The sequence below is a fragment of the Lolium perenne genome, chromosome 7 (genome assembly GCF_019359855.2).
Source record: "Lolium perenne isolate Kyuss_39 chromosome 7, Kyuss_2.0, whole genome shotgun sequence".
Lineage (NCBI taxonomy): Eukaryota > Viridiplantae > Streptophyta > Magnoliopsida > Poales > Poaceae > Lolium > Lolium perenne.
The window spans coordinates 87,725,760-87,741,232 of NC_067250.2; the positions used below are offsets into that span (position 1 = coordinate 87,725,760).

At 49.9% G+C, this 15,473-nt stretch overlaps 2 protein-coding genes and 1 long non-coding RNA gene across 4 annotated transcripts; 2 read left to right on the forward strand and 1 right to left on the reverse strand.

Moving 5' to 3' along the window:
• The first annotated feature begins 7,158 nt into the window (after positions 1-7,158).
• LOC127316744 (uncharacterized) lies at positions 7,159-8,228 on the forward strand. The gene has a single exon (XM_051347211.2). The coding sequence runs from the start codon at positions 7,254-7,256 to the stop codon at positions 7,968-7,970; it is 717 nt and encodes a 238-aa protein (XP_051203171.1). The 5' UTR covers positions 7,159-7,253; the 3' UTR covers positions 7,971-8,228.
• A 1,496-nt stretch (positions 8,229-9,724) lies between these two features.
• Positions 9,725-13,389, reverse strand: LOC127316745 (uncharacterized). 2 transcript variants are annotated; one of them, XR_007860607.2, is made up of 3 exons: positions 13,047-13,389; positions 10,266-11,852; positions 9,725-9,982 (listed from the first exon to the last, which is right to left on the reverse strand). XR_007860607.2 is itself a non-coding variant. In XM_051347212.2 (3 exons), the coding sequence occupies exons 1-3, from the start codon at positions 13,108-13,110 to the stop codon at positions 9,798-9,800; spliced, it is 333 nt and encodes a 110-aa protein (XP_051203172.1). In that variant the 5' UTR covers positions 13,111-13,388; the 3' UTR covers positions 9,725-9,797. The 2 variants fall into 2 exon arrangements, 1 of the variants encoding a protein (XP_051203172.1); XM_051347212.2 differs by having other exon boundaries at positions 11,769-11,852; positions 13,047-13,388.
• Positions 11,305-12,651, forward strand: LOC127316746 (uncharacterized). The gene is made up of 2 exons (XR_007860608.2): positions 11,305-11,439; positions 12,081-12,651. It is a non-coding gene; the product is annotated as an uncharacterized lncRNA (long non-coding RNA).
• Positions 13,390-15,473: the final 2,084 nt, after the last annotated feature.

Here is a 15,473-nt window from a genome sequence, read left to right on the forward strand (position 1 = left end):
TGAAAAGCTCTAGCACATGATTTAATCCCTGCTTCCCTCTGCGAAGGGCCTTTCTTTTACTTTATGTTGAGTCAGTTTACCTACTTCTTTCTATCTTAGAAGCAAACACTTGTGTCAACTGTATGCATTGATTCTTACATGCTTGCTTATTTGCACTCATCATATTACTTTGTGGTTACAATTGTCCATGAGATATACATGTTGAAAGTTAAAAGCAACAGCTGAAACTTAAATCTTCCTTTGTGTTGCTTCAAAACCTTCTATTAATAATCTATTGCTTTATGAGTTAACTCTTACGCAAGACTTTTTGATGCTTGTCTTGAAAGTACTATTCATGAAAATTATTTGCTATATGATTCAGTTGTTTAGTCATTATCTATTTGTTAGCAAACTATAGACCATTGCTTTGAGTCACTTCATTCATCTCATATGCTTTACAATAGTATTGATCAAGATCATGTTGGTAGCATGTCACTTCAGAAATTATTCTTTTTATCGTTTACCTACTCGAGGGAGAGTAGGAACAAAGCTTGGGGATGCTTGATACGTCTCCAACGTATCTATAATTTCTTATGTTCCATGCTAGTTTTATGACAATACTTACATGTTTTACTCATACTTTATATCAATTTTATGCATTTTTCGGTACTAACCTATTAACAAGATGCCGAAGTGCCAGTTCCTGTTTTCTGCTGTTTTTGGTTTCAGAAATCCAACACAGGAAATATTCTCGGAATTGGACGAAACAAAAGCCCACGGCCCTATTTTCCACGGAGGGTTCCAGAACATCGAAGAGGAGTCGGAGGCGGCCAACAGGGGGGCCACCCCATAGGGCGGCGTGGCCCCACCCCTGGCGCGCCCAGGTGTGGGGAGCCCACCCCCTGGCTCCCCCGACGCTGCCTCTTCGCCTATATATTCCTTCATATCGGAAAACCCTAGTACCGAGAGCCAAAATACAAGAAAAGTTCCAGAGACACCACCGCCGTCAACCCCATCTCGGGGGGTTCTGAAGATCTCCTCCGGCACCCTGCCGGAGAGGGGAATCATCACCGGAGGGCTCTACATCACCATGCCCGCCTCCGGACTGATGCGTGAGTAGTTCATCCTTGGACTATGGGTCCATAGCAGTAGCTAGATGGTTGTCTTCTCCTATTGTGCCATCATGTTTAGATCTTGTGAGCTACCTATCATGATCAAGATCATCTATTTGTAATGCTACATGTTGTGTTTGTTGGGATCCGATGAATATGGAATACTATGTCAAGTTGATTATCGATCTATCATATATGTGTTGTTTATGATCTTGCATGCTCTCCGTTGCTAGTAGAGGCTCTGGCCAAGTTGATACTTGTAACTCCAAGAGGGGGTATTTATGCTAGATAGTGGGTTCATGCCTCCATTGAATGCAGGACGGTGTGAGAAAGTTCTAAGGTTGTGGATGTGCTGTTGCCACTAGGGATAAAACATCAATGCTTTGTCTAAGGATATTTGTATTGTTTACATTACGCACAGTACTTAATGCAATAGTCTGTTGTTTGCAACTTAATACTGGAAGGGGTGCGGATGCTAACCCGAAGGTGGACTTTTTAGGCATAGATGCATGCTGGATAGCGGTCTATGTTCTTTGTCGTAATGCCCTAAGTAAATCTCATAGTAGTCATCATGATATGTATGTGCATTGTTATGCCCTCTCTATTTGTCAATTGCCCAACTGTAATTTGTTCACCCAACATGTTATTTATCTTATTGGAGAGACACCACTAGTGAACTGTGGACCCCGGTCCATTCTTTTACATCTGAAATACAACCTACTGCAATCATTGTTCTCTGTTGTTCTTTGCAAGCAAACATCATTCTCCACACCATACGTTTAATCCTTTGTTTTCAGCAAGCCGGTGAGATTGACAACCTCACTGTTAAGTTGGGGCAAAGTATCTTGATTGTGTTATGTAGGTTCCACGTTGGCGCCGGAATCCCTGGTGTTACGCCGCACTACATTCCTTCACAAACAACCTTCACGGGGCCTTCATCTCCTACTGGTTCGATAACCTTGGTTTCTTACTGAGGGAAAACTCGTTGTTGTACGCATCATACTTTCCTCTTGGGGTTCCCAACGGACGTGTGCTTTACCGTCACAAGATGCTACTTTTCTGGCGCCGTTGCAAGCCCCGCCACGCGCAAGAAGCTACTTTTCTGGCGCCGTTGCCGGGGAGATCAAGACACGCTGCAAGGGGAGTCTCTCACACCCAATATCTTTACTTTGTTTATTGTCTTGCTTTATTTATTTTCTGTCTTGTTTGCTTTCTTTATATCAAAAACACACAAAAATTAGTTACTTGTTTTACTTTATTTAATTCGATTTTGCTTTATTTATTTTTATTATTGCTAAAATGAGTAATCCTGAAGTTGAAGTTCGTTCGTTTAAGCAACAAGGGGGAGAAAGTTTTAAAGATGCTTAGTATAGAATTAGTGATGCTCATCATAGGTGCACTGAGAAACACTCCACTATTATCCTCCTTAGGAACTTTTATGTTGGTATCTCTAGCTGGAATAGGTATTTTCTTGATACTCTTGCAGGGGGTAATTTCCTAGGTACTCCTGCTTTAGAAGCTAGTTGCATTATTGAGAGTCTAGTCGGAATACCACCTGTTAATGAAGCTAAAATTGAAATCTCTCTTGAGGATGTCATGAAAAAGTTGGAGGCTGATGTCTACGCACGCTTCTATTCCTGTAGACAGTGTTGGGCCTCCAAGAGCAGAGGTTTGTAGAACAGCAGCAAGTTTTCCTTAAGTGAATCACCCAAGGTTTATCGAACTCAGGGAGGTAGAGGTCAAAGTTGTCCCTCTCAAGCAACCCTTCAATTACGATACAAGAAGTCTCTTGTGTCCCCAACACACCTAATACACTACACTCCTTTACCAACAACCTTCACGTGGCCTTCATCTCTTACTAGTTCGATAACCTTGGTTTCTTACTGAGGGAAAACTCGCTGCTGTACGCATCATACTTTCCTCTTGGGGTTCCCAACGGACGTGTGCTTTACCGTCACAAGAAGCTACTTTTATGGCGCCGTTGCAAGCCCCGCCACGCGCAAGCAAGTGCCCAGAAGCTGCAAGAGATCCTGGCATTGTATGAAGCACAATCGGGTCAGATGATAAATAAGGAGAAGAGCTTGGCTTTTTTCAGCAAGGGTACCAGACACAGAACTAAGATAGCAGTCTTGTGTGCTTTAGGTATACCAAGAGAGTCAATGAATCAAAGATATCTTGGTCTACCTGTACATTTGGGGGCATCGAAGAAGAAGGAGTTCGAGTACATAAAGAAGAAAATCTGGAGACGTATACAAGGATGGAAGGAGAAGCTCCTCTCTAAAGCGGGCAAAGAAATCCTTATAAAGGCGATTGCACAGGCCATCCCTAGTTATGCAATGTCATGTTTCGACTTGACGAAAGCTCTGTGTGAGGAGATTAGTGCTATGATTTGTCGCTATTGGTGGGATCAGCAAGAGGGGAAGAATAAATGCCATTGGCTGAGTTGGGAGAAGCTGTCGCGCAACAAGAGGGCCAGGGGCCTGGGCTTTAGAGACTTACATATTTTCAACCTCGCCATGCTGGCGCGGCAGAGCTGGCGTCTGCTGAAATGCCGGGAGTCTTTGTGTGCAACCATTCTTAAGGCAAAATATTTCCCTCAGAGCTCCATCCTGGAGGCTAGGCCGAAGCAGGGAATGTCGTACACCTGGAGAAGCATCCTTAAAGGTTGTGAGCTGATGAAGGAGGGCATCATCTGGTGGGTGGGAAACAGAGATTCTATCGCAGTTTGGGAAGATCCCTGGCTACCGAGAGGCACAACTCGGTGCCCTAGCTCCTACCGCGGTCAATCCATAGTCACATGGGTGAGTGATCTCATAAACCCTGTAATAGACCAATGGGATGAGGAGCTACTCCGGGATCATTTCAATATGGATGATGTGAAGGAGATCTTGATGATCCCGATACGACCAGAGATGGAAGACACGATAGCATGACACTATGACAATAAGGGGACCTTTACAGTGAAATCAGCATATCAGCTAGGGGTGAACTTGTGTGACGACGTCCTCAGCCGAAATGCCAGCTCTTCGGCAGGCCCCCTGGTACAACATCAAACATGGAGGAGCACTTGGAACCAGAAGCTGCCAGGGCGGGTCCTCATCTTCCTCTGGAGGTTTCACACAATAGCCTTCCTACAAAGCTCAATATCAAACGCAAAAAGGTTGAACTCGACACCAGGTGCCCTGTGTGCTGGCAGCAAGATGAAGATGGGGGACATATTACACTTTCTTCGATGCAAAGCGGTTAAGCTAGTCTGGCAGGCTCTTGACTGCGAGGACCTGCGTTTGTCGTTGTGCGAATGTACCAATGCGAAATAGGTGACTGACAACATACTCTCACTGCCGAAAGAGAAGAGTTTACTTCCTATCATCCTACTCTGGGATTGGTGGACAACAAGGAACAAAGCAAACGCTGGGGAAAAGATGGCCTTGACGGATGACATCTGTTTCAGAATCCGCAAGAACCTCTTGAAGTTCTGCCAACAAGAGACGCAGGTGCAAGCTACGCAGGCTGTGGATGACAGATGAGAACTACCAGACACAGACTTCATCAAGGTGAATGTGGATGCTGCGTTCTGCAAGGAGACAAACTGTAGTGTGTGGGGCTTCATTGCTCGGGCGGGCGATGGCAGCTTCTTAGCTGCTGGAACGGGCGTCATGGAGTTCGTGTATGTTAGAGCATCCCCACTCGTTGGCGCTCCCCACGCCCAAATCCGGCGAAATTTTCGTCCGGATTGGAGAAAGATTTGGCGTGGGGAGGAGTAGTTTCCCAGCCGCGTGCCCAGGCGAAGACGACGATGTGATTTTGAAAAACGGAAACTTGATAAATTTCGGCTAAATTCGGGCGAATATAGACTAAATTTAATGATATTTAGACTAAAACGGGCGGAGTTAATACATAGAGGCCGAATTCGACTATATTTCGAATTCGGCTAGGGGAATTCAAATGCTAATTTTAAAACACGGCGCTCTACATGCCCAAACGGCGGTAGAACACCGTGTAGTCGTCGCCGCCGTCGTCGGAGCCGTCGTCCTCGACCTTCGGCGGCGCGGCTTTGGCGCTGCGCCACGGCCGGCGTCTCCCCACCCGGGGATGGCTTGTACCATTCGTCGTCCGAGGACTCGAGGTCGACGACGGGGACAACGACGCCGGATGGAGGTGTCGCGAGACGGCGGTAGCGCGCGGCGTCGTCGGCGGCGGTTGGAGCGGCGCGGGCGGCGAGTCGGCGTGCGGCGGCCGGGTCCGGCGGCCGCCGGCTGCGCCCCGCCTCCTCGTGCTCCCAGGCTTGCACGGACCACGCAAGGGTGGCATCCTCGGGGAGGGCGTTGTCGGCGGGCACCGGGTCGTTGAGCGACACGGCGATCGCCTCCGCCACGGCGGCGTCCTCCGCGCGCTTCGCCTCCTCCTCGGCGAGCTTTGTTTGCGGCGGCGGCGCGGCGTCCTCCTTTTCGGCGCCTTCCTCTTCGCCCGGGCGGGAGGGTTGGTCGCGGATGACGAGGGCGCCGCTGCTACGCCCTACGGTCGGCGGCGGAGACGCCGCTCCTTCTTGACGCGCACCGGCGTCGAAGGCGGCGTCGCCTCCTCCCCTCTTCACCGGCGCGAAGGATGACCTAGGCGCCGATCCGGAAGACGACGAGCGGCGGCCATGCGCCGTGGCTGCCGAACGTTTCCCCGGCGGCGGCTCGCCGATGCCCTCGATGGAGGGGGCATTGTGAGCACCGGGAAGTTTCCGCCCTCGATGTGCGCGAGGACGTTCGCCAGCGTCCTTTCCGGCGCGCTCCACCAACGTCGGCGGCCCGCGGCGTTGTTGCGCGGAGGCGGAGGCGGCGGGCCGTCGTAGGAGGCGAGCTCCCGCTCCCACTGCCGCAGGAAGTACGAGTTCCACGCCGTGTAGTTGTCGGGGTGGTGGCGTGGCTCGGCGCGCTCCTCGTCCGTCAAGGTCATCCGCGCCTCCTCGATGGCGACGTCGAGGGCGTGGCCCCGAGGCGGCGGCGAGATTGGTACGCCGCCAGCACTAAGCCGCCACCCGCCGCCGGGAAGCCTCGTGTCCGGCGGGCAGGGGTACCCCGCCTGGTGGAGGAGGTGCCCCTCCCACGCGTGGAGCGACCGGCGGGGGAAGCCGTTGTTGGCTGCGCCGTCGTCGTCGTAGAACGCCAGCGGGAGAGGAGCGGGAGAGTGGAGGGAGAGTGGAGCACGGGGTACGCCTCGCGGCGAGCGGACCGGCGTATATAGGCGCGGCTGGCGCGGGTGATTAATGACGCGTGGAATGCGACGCGTCCGCGGCGAGCTGACCGGCGGCAGCCTTTAGTGCGCGTGGAAGACGATGCGTGCGCGGAAGACGACGACATTAACTCGCCGCGTGGCCGGCGAATGCGAGCCGGCGGCGAGCTTTACGACGCGCGGAAGACGATGCGATGAGGACGACGATCGGTTTCTCTCGCCGACAAGTTGGGGTCACCAGACGCGCGGGAAGTTTCCTCGGTGTTTCCCGCGCTTTCGTTTCGTCCGGACTCCCCGAGCGCTCCCCGGGGGGCCGGGGATAGCGTGGGATCGCCGGATGAATTTAGGCCCAAATCCGGATGAAAACGAGAAACCGGGGGCGAGACTGGGCCAAATTACGCCGTCCGGATGGAAAAAACGTCGTTCGGGGTCTCGTCGGGGAGACGAGTGGAGATGCTCTTAGCCTTCGATGCTTTTGAGTTTAAATTCTACCGTAGATCCTGTAATAAGGCCGCCCATGCAATAGCTCAGTATGGTAGGCGTGCAGAACCTGATCTGTCTGGAGGATGCTCCGGCGTTTGTATCTGTTTTGGTTGCTAGCGATCTTGCAACCAGGTTTAGTGGAATATATTTTCACGTTTCAAAAAAAAAGAAAATCCTCATCTCAGGGGCATTTCCGTACATCTGCCAATTGACCCCACCCGCGCGCGCTCAGGATGTCCTTATCCAGGAAAGCAGGCGACGATTCCAGAGGCTTCCGGAGCCCGGCGGAAGCTTCTCCACGCTTCTCAATTCCCTCCACTTGTCCACTCCACTCCCCTCCCAATCGAGCTCATATATCTCCCGCCATCACACGCTCCACTCGCTACCACAACCGGCTGTCTGTTCGATTTAGCGCGCGAGTGGGCAGGGAAGCTTTACAGCGATCGTGAATTCGTCGTGATGGTGGTGCTCATGGAGTACGCCCCCGGCGTCGGCGTTGCGCTGAAGCGGAAGGGCGCGGAGGAGCCGGGCTTGTTTGCGTGGCCCGACGACGGCGACGTCGACGGCGCTCCGATCTCCTGCCGCGCGAACAAGATGAGGCGGCTGGAGTGTGCCGGCGGCACGGGCAGCGATGTGCCGGAGCCGGCGAGCGACGTGATGATGGGGGAGGAGCCACCGGCGCCATCGCCCGGGGCCGCGGAAGGGGGGAGCGCGGTGGTGGTGTACAACCACCACCCGGCCGTCGATGCCGCGGGAGCTGGCGGCCTGCTCGGCCTTCTCGGAAAATGGCGGATCCGGCCGTGGGCGCCCGTGAGCGCCGGCGCTGAGTGGATCCGTGGCATGCTGCGCGAGGCGGACAGCTGCACGGTGCGGGCGCTTCTGTCGCGCGCGCAGGAAGAGGGCGGCGCCGGCCTGGCCGTGGTCCCTTGGGTTGCCGCGCCCGCGCCGGGAGAGCCGGATCAGGCGTCCACGGCTGCCGAGACGGTGGACGGAGAGGAGCAGGACGCGGAGGGAGCGGTGGCGATGGACGTCGAGGAGGGGACGGGCCAGCGTCAGACCCAGACGGTCCCTGCCGGCTTCGGCGAGGGGTACCTATGGCGGTGGCCGCAGCACTGCTTGGTGCCGGCCCCGCTGCCGCCGGTTGGCCAGGCGAGCCCGGCGGTGCGGTCGTGGTGAACTGCGTGCGCGGTAGGAATACGAGTTACGGGAATTGATAGGTTTATCTTTTGTTTTAGAAGGATAGGTTTATCTTTGGCGGTGCATTTCGCGCCGCGCGTCGACTGGTATTTGCAGCGTGCAGTTCGTTGTTGTATCGTTGGGGAATGGGGGACAGCTCGTTGATCGTGCTGCCTATGACTTGTACTCCGATCTGCACTTGTAATTCCCATTGTGCGATCTCGTTTCTGCCCAAATACCATGGACCTGATTGATTGATTGTCTGCGCGAAGCAGGTCAACCGAAACTGTCTCTGTTGACTGTTGGGACAAATCGCTGTTTCAGTATACACTGCATCACAACGAACGCTCCATATTTGATCACCTGCATTACAGTGGCTGAACGCTCAATGTTTGATCACATCCATTAGTGGGGATGCCACCTAGATTGATGGGATGATGGGGTATGCGTTACGGGGTACACCATTCCATTCAGGACAGCCAACTTGCATAGGCTCAGCTCAAAATAAAAAAAGAACTTGCATAGGCCCACCGAAATGTTGATTGCACTTGCGAAGGGTTTAAGATGGTGACTTCAATACGTAGTAGACTAAAACACCCGTAACCCTAGTCAGTCCTTGAGACAATCTTTTCCTTCGTCTTATTTGTAAGACCAATCAATAATCATATGATATTATGATTGGTAGTTAGATGTAGCGATCCTACGTACATTGTGTGTCAATCTTGTTCCCGAATCCTTCTATACTCTACCTCTCATAAGCTACTCGGTAGCATCTGCCAGTTGACGCTCACTGTGAAATAATGCTTGGAGTCGCGATCGGGGCAGTATCCCTCGTCCTTCAACATCCAGATCGCATCTGCGTAAGCATGTGCTTAGACATCCCATCTCGGTAAGCATGAGCTTAGAAATGTCCAATCGTCCGTCAACAACAGACGGCTTAGCATTGGTCGCATTTGATTTCGAAGGGCCGCGTCGCTGAACTTGTGCGTGCTCTCTTGGCAGGCTACTTTGAGCGGCGACCTCTGTCTAAAAATAGGTACATTACCAATTTTAGGGATAGCGAACTAACCGCACCGCACCTCCCGGGCCGCTCGCGCGAGGTGGCTCCGGAGGCGACTTTCTTCCTCGCCAGCAGCAGATCAAGTTCGCGCTGGCCGCTGCCGCCACCTGTTCTCGGGCCGTTCGTGCGCGAGGGCTGCTGCCCGGCGGTGGCGGCCACCTCTGGCTGTCGAAGACGGCGGGCGGGGATGGCGCGGCCCATCGATTCCCCATCGCGCAGGGGTTCTTCTGGGTGGCGCAGGTGGAGTCATGGCTGCGGGGCGGTGGAGCTCGCCTTGTGCGGCGCTCGCCGGCACGCTGCAGCGAGGCGCGAAGGAGGCAGAGGTGGTGTTCGCAATGGTGGGCTGGCGGCGGCGCGATCCACGGAGGCGCCTGCCCCGATCCATCTGCGCGTGTGCCGATCTGAGGCCATCCCTAGGGCTCGATCTGGGCCGATAGGGTTTGGACCGCTCCTTCCGTTCACCGGAAGCCGGGCTACGGCGAGGGGGCTGCTAGTCCGGCCGCATAAAGGTGGTTGTCCTATGGTTCTAATTCGCGCGAAGATGTTGATCCGTCGGTTGCGTGTCTTTAACGATCTGGCTAGACTGTCGTGTTCCGGAAGGCTCCGCCGGTGAACTCCAAATGGACGACATTTCTGGAGATTGCTGGATCGGGTGGAATTCGGTCGTGCGCACCCGTGTTTTTCTCTGGCCGTTTGGTTTCAGAGGGAGCCCTACCCATATTGCCATCATCAACCACCATTATTTCGACCAAAAATTACGTCCACAATTACCATCGTATCAACACTAGAGCTGACCTACCCTGCTTGATCCTTACAGGTGACCTGTCCTGAAGCTGCCGCCATGGCCACTCGATACATTCTTGACCGCCCAACTCGGAGAGGGTGATGGCACTGTCAGCTATCTCGGCTCCCGCTTGCCTCCACCAATCACCAGGTAACCGCGAAATCTCTCCTGCATCAAAGTGTGGGAGATCATTAGACAGCTCATTGATAATAATTTCCCCCATATTTGTCTTTCTTATGGCGGTGGTTTTAGATTCCACAACGTGAGTTGCACATGTACAACAGATCACGGGAGAAAACTGCAAGAATTATTTATGGACAAATCAGAGATATTAGGAATTCTTATGGCGGTGGTGTTATCTACCGAGGCATCCTCACTGACCGATGGTGAGAAATACTTCTCGTCCCTACCCCTTACAATGTCTTCATTGCTATTGTTATTGATATCTCACCAGAGTAGATATTGACGCAAAGTATTGTATCTTTAATGTGCATTCAACAATTTCCATCAGGACGGTCCCAGTGCAGCATTTGGACCATTGAGGCTGGATCTACATATTGCAAGAGAAATGAATTGTTGATATATCACTGCCTCTCCTAGAAGGTCGTACAGTTTAGAAATGTCGTGTAAAACAAATAATAAACTATTGAGACTTCTATTGTCTTGCAAAAAATTACTGATGATGAGCTTCTGTTTTACCATTTGATACATCATATGCAAGATTTAAATAATTCATTTCCGCAAGAATTACAAAAATGCATTGTGGCGTTATTTCACAATTCACATTGAAAAAATCACATGCATCACCTACCTGAAGAAACCGCAAGCAATTAATTATTTGCGAGGTGTCATCACTTTTGATTGTGATGACCATTGCTTCCAAGCATTTTTGTTTTCTACTGGCTCAAAAAGAATCAGCGATTTAGTCAACTCTTTGTGAAATCCTGATGTAACGCAGGTATTTTCACAGGGACTGAAATATATTACTATCAAGATCAATGATGCAGCTATTAATTCGAATAACTAATTTGCTGAAGGGTATCAAACTATTTAGGAAGCAGTTTAGCTATTATTCTGCTAGAGTCTGTTTTGAATGGTTTAAAAGGAACCCTAGAATATGAGCAGCTAGCCAGACGTCAAAGGAGATAAAAGTGATGTCATAATTTGGGACAAGAATGATCCCCCGCCTACTGAAGTATCACAAGCACAAGCATCTGAGGTAGCCAATGACCCGGCACCAAATTTGAAGATGCCGGTCAACAAGAATGTAGTTTCCATGTAGTTTCCAAACTTTGGAACTATATCCTCTCCATTGACAACGAGGAGGCCATGAAGTAAGTTCAATTTGTCTAAGATATTTAATTATATACGATGCACTAGTTTAAATTATCATTGTTCCCCTATGGTTAATTTTGTGGTTTGTTTCATACAGAAGTATGGGTTCAGAGCTCCAAGCCTTATTCAATTAGTTTAAGACTTAAACAACTAAAGACATGCTAAAGGATACACAAGGTATAGACATGGATTGTTTCAACATGGCTGTACGGATAAACGCTACAGACGAATTCCAATGGGCCATGGACACTACGTTTCACCCAACATCTACTTGACTGACAGCAGGAAAGGTAACAGAATATGCCAATTCCTATGGAAACTATGCTTTAAAAGTATTGCGGTATAATTTTCAGGACGTCCATGCAGTTAAAAAAAAATAGACTGATTTTAGATGACTCAGGGGTTGTATTTGTTAAAAGAGCTCATCCATCATCATATGAGAAAGGTAGGATTGATAAATAAACTTGATATGCATCAATGCAACCTGCTCCAATGAGAAACAGAACACTCCTATGGTTCGGCACTTATTATAGTAACCACATTCAGTAGGTATATATATGCTACGATAGTCCACAGATACTTAGCAAATAAGGTAGGTAGGGAGCATAGACAGTCTGACCAGTTGTTGCCTGATTGGTTGTAAACTCTTGCACGCCCAAAATCCTCGTAGATTTCAAAAACCTTGGATCCCAAATTTTACATCCTGCATACAAGCGAGCAAAACTTAAAATCCTTTTAATTAGGTTTGCCTTGCAATGCCATCTTCATGTGAAGTGATCTGTCAAGATTACTGTTCAAAGCTCCAAATCAAGATTGAAACCAAAGTTTGAGACGAAGCTAAACGTATCTGCATCTGTTGTTTTTACCATCGACTGAATACTCTACTTTCTTGAACCTTCAATAACACGAATCACATTTTTCATTTTTACAGGAAAGTATTATATGCGCTCTTCTGCTCCATCAAAATTAAATTACTACTTCTTTACTTATTACATGAATTATTGTCCTAAAGCTGATAAGAGACTTTCATCTTAAAGTCTTCCTTCAAGCTGGGAAGAGATTTTCATTTTACATGACAAGCAACATCTATATTTCCTCGCATATGAATCTTGCAGGAAGAATAGACAGAAACTTTTTAGTAGTCCCTATGCCGATATGTGAACTCTCAATCGGGCGTAAGCTGTGGCGCTTTTTTTTCTGTTATACTGGTGGAGCTTAAATCATATGCAGACCAGTGATGGCCTCGATGATAAAAAATAAAAAAAGAGTATCACTATCACCGTGATATGCAGCGATGAAGACTGTATGTTAGGCGTGGGCTTGGTGGGACTGGAAGAGTGTAGGGAAGAGAGCTGGGACAGTGTAGTACAAGCAGAGTACAAAATGATGTGCATCTCGTTGATTGACTGACATATAGAAGTTAGCGGCCAAGCTAAAGGCTTGATGTTTTAAATCTTTGACAGTGAGCTGACTAATAATCATCACAAAGTGACTGAAATATACTTTGTTGAATATTGCACTTGCCCAACACACAATATTTTTAGCACAAATTGTAGTATTCTAAAACTATGATATTGAATGGTTATAGCATATGAAACTGTGGTATTCCAAGACTGTGGTTTAAAAAAAAATGACCTGCCAAACGTAGCCTGATATTACAAATTAAGCACATACACACAATTGAAAGATATAAAAGGATAAACATGCCTAAATTATGATGAGTCAAAGTGCATTTCGATTGAAGTGGAAATATGACCCACAAGAATTCCTGAAAGATCCCCAGCACAAACATCACCGAATCCACAAACTTGTTCAATCTTGGCCAAGTCGTCATCATTTTACCAAGAAATTATAAGTCAGAAAATAGTGGGGTAAATGGGGATCTCGGATGGCTCACCGTCGATGAAGTTGACCGAGCAGGGGTACCTGCGGGGGCCGAAGGCGACGGTGAGCCAGGTCATCGGACAGCCCGCCGGGCGGCAGCCTCCCTATCGCATCGCAGAGGATGCCCAACTCGAGGAGGCGGAAGGAAGTGCGGCGGCCGCCGCCCCATACACCTATAGCACCATCGTCTCCCGCACTCGGGTGATGCCGCGTGAGGTAAGTAATGGAGGAGGCTTGGGGTGGGGAAGAGCAACAAGGCAACGGGGTCATCGGAGAAGCAAGCGGTGGGGTAGTGACCGGCGGTGAGTCGAGCGAGGAGCAGCATACTAGAGTGGTGAGAAGATAATAGAGTGAGTGAGGGGGGAAAGTCCCAGTTGAACCTGGGTGCACGTGAACCCAGGTGGGAAATGCATTTTTCAAATGTTAAAAAATTCTAAAATAAAAATAACGGGGTACGTATGCATATTCATGTGTGCGTAGAAAGTTTTCGCGGAGAAACCATTTTTTTATTTCAGAATCTAAAAAAGATAAAATACGTCTATATAGTCCTGCAAAATTTCACTTTTTTGCCGAGGCAAAATAAAAGGTTTTTCGTCACGAAACTCATGTCCAGGGCACATGTTTGAGATCATCTTTGCATTCATTTTGTGTTTGGATTTTTAAACCTTGTTTTTACATCACAAACGCACTTTTGAAAAAGTGGGTTCACATGCACGCAGGTTCTGAAAAGCCAGTCTCGAGTATCGCTGTATCGCTTTAGGCCATCTCCAACTGGCCGACGTATTTCGACGTAAATGATGGAAATCGTTCGCGCATCCGTTTGCATTGGGTGGCTCCAACGGCACGATGCATATTTTTTTTTCCATTCAAAAACTCATAATTTACATTAATAAAAAACATAAAAAGGCCATAAAGGCTAGGTAAAAGTAGGTACTGCCTACTGATCGTCATCGCTGACGAGGTCGATGAACTTCGGCATCAGCCATGGAAGCTGGTACACCGGCGGTGGAGGAGGTAGGGCAGGTTGCGGCAACTGCGGCCAGGTCGTCGCCTGCGCAGGAGGCTGTGGTGAAGGTGGCCAGGGATCCCAGGCCGGACCAGCAGCTGAAGCGCAGTCGTTGGAACGCGTCGGCGTGGCCGGAGGAGTCGCCGGCCTCCCCTGCGCGAGCGCGGACTCCCGGAGCTGGATTTCGAGCCCGTCCCACAAAGCGAGCTCGTTGATCTCGTCGAGCTCACTGTTGGCCAGTGCCATGGCAATGGCCTCCTCCTCGGTAATGTCCGGCGGCTGGGTCTCCGGATCCCACGCCGGCCCGTCGTCGTCATGGTCGTACTCTGCCATGTTTGCGTCCTCGTCCGCGTCCTCGTTCGCGTCCTCGTTCGCATCCTCATGGTCGTTCTCTTCTTCTTCCGCAGCGATCTCGCGGTCGAAGTAGTCGGTGTCGCCGAGGTAGCCAGTGCGGCGGCGCGCGTCGAACTCCCACGTTCCAAAAGAGATCCAGTTGTACGAGTTGAGTGCGTACACCTGATCTTCCCGGAGATCCGGCGGCAAGATTGCTCGGCGGCGGCGCACCTAAAGGCAAAGGATTTGGTTCAGTCGTCAAGTACAGATTTCCTTTACCCAGAGTTGGGAACTCTGAATAGTTGTTTGAATACCGACTGCCGTCAAGTACAGATTTCCTTTACCCAGAGTTGGGAACTCTGAATAGTTGTTTGAATACCGACTGCCTTCCTTGCGCTTCAATTCCTCTTATCCAATTCAACTTCCCCTGGGAGCCAAGCAGAAAAGCAAGTCCTCTAGTTATGGATGCAGTACTCACCTCACTAAACTTAGGAAGAGCTAATTTAAGTAGAATTACAAATAGCGAGAAGTGGATTAAAAAGGGATCGAGCCTAGCTCGAAAATAGCTGCTTCTTCCCTCTTTCTTGCTTGCTTTACTCGGTATTCAGTGAAAGATTAGGCTTGGTAATTACAGTTACCAATGGTAAGGATTGGCACGTGAACTTTCCTTTTTATCGAGCTCGAAAAAGCAATGGGTGCGGCATGGGGGGATCGGCACATGCCTCGAGTTGAAGTACCGCCCGACCCGTGGCTTCTTGCCGGACCGCGAGCCGCTAATCTCGTGGTCGTTCTTGGTCTTGCGAAACGGCCAACATTTCTTTCCCATGACGTCGGTTGAAATGATAGTGTGGGCTGTGGCAATGGTGTGGTCGGGGAAATGGACGCCCACAACGTCCCTTTAAAAGGTTCGGACGCCATCTCGTCTTGAAAACATACTGACCCTATAAATTTCAGTTTTATGAAACAAAAACATTAAAAACAATGCCGGCCTGTCGTGACACCTTACATGTAAAAGCAATGACCCCGTGTGATGGAATGGAAGTGTTACGCGGTCCAAATCGCACGATACATTGGAAGTGTTTCGAGGTCCAACCCACAGGA

Bases quoted from the DNA above. Each gene is read 5' to 3' on its own strand.
- LOC127316744 (XM_051347211.2), top strand. From the start codon at position 7,254: ATGGTGGTGCTCATGGAGTACGCCCCCGGCGTCGGCGTTGCGCTGAAG.
- LOC127316745 (XM_051347212.2), bottom strand. From the start codon at position 13,110: ATGACCTGGCTCACCGTCGCCTTCGGCCCCCGCAGGTACCCCTGCTCG. The intron at 11,853-13,046 runs GTGAGCCATCCG...GCTTGTATGCAG, and splicing joins CTCGGTCAACTTCATCGACG to GATGTAAAATTTGGGATCCA. The intron at 9,983-11,768 runs GTCAGACTGTCT...ACTTTGATGCAG, and splicing joins AACCAATCAGGCAACAACTG to GAGAGATTTCGCGGTTACCT.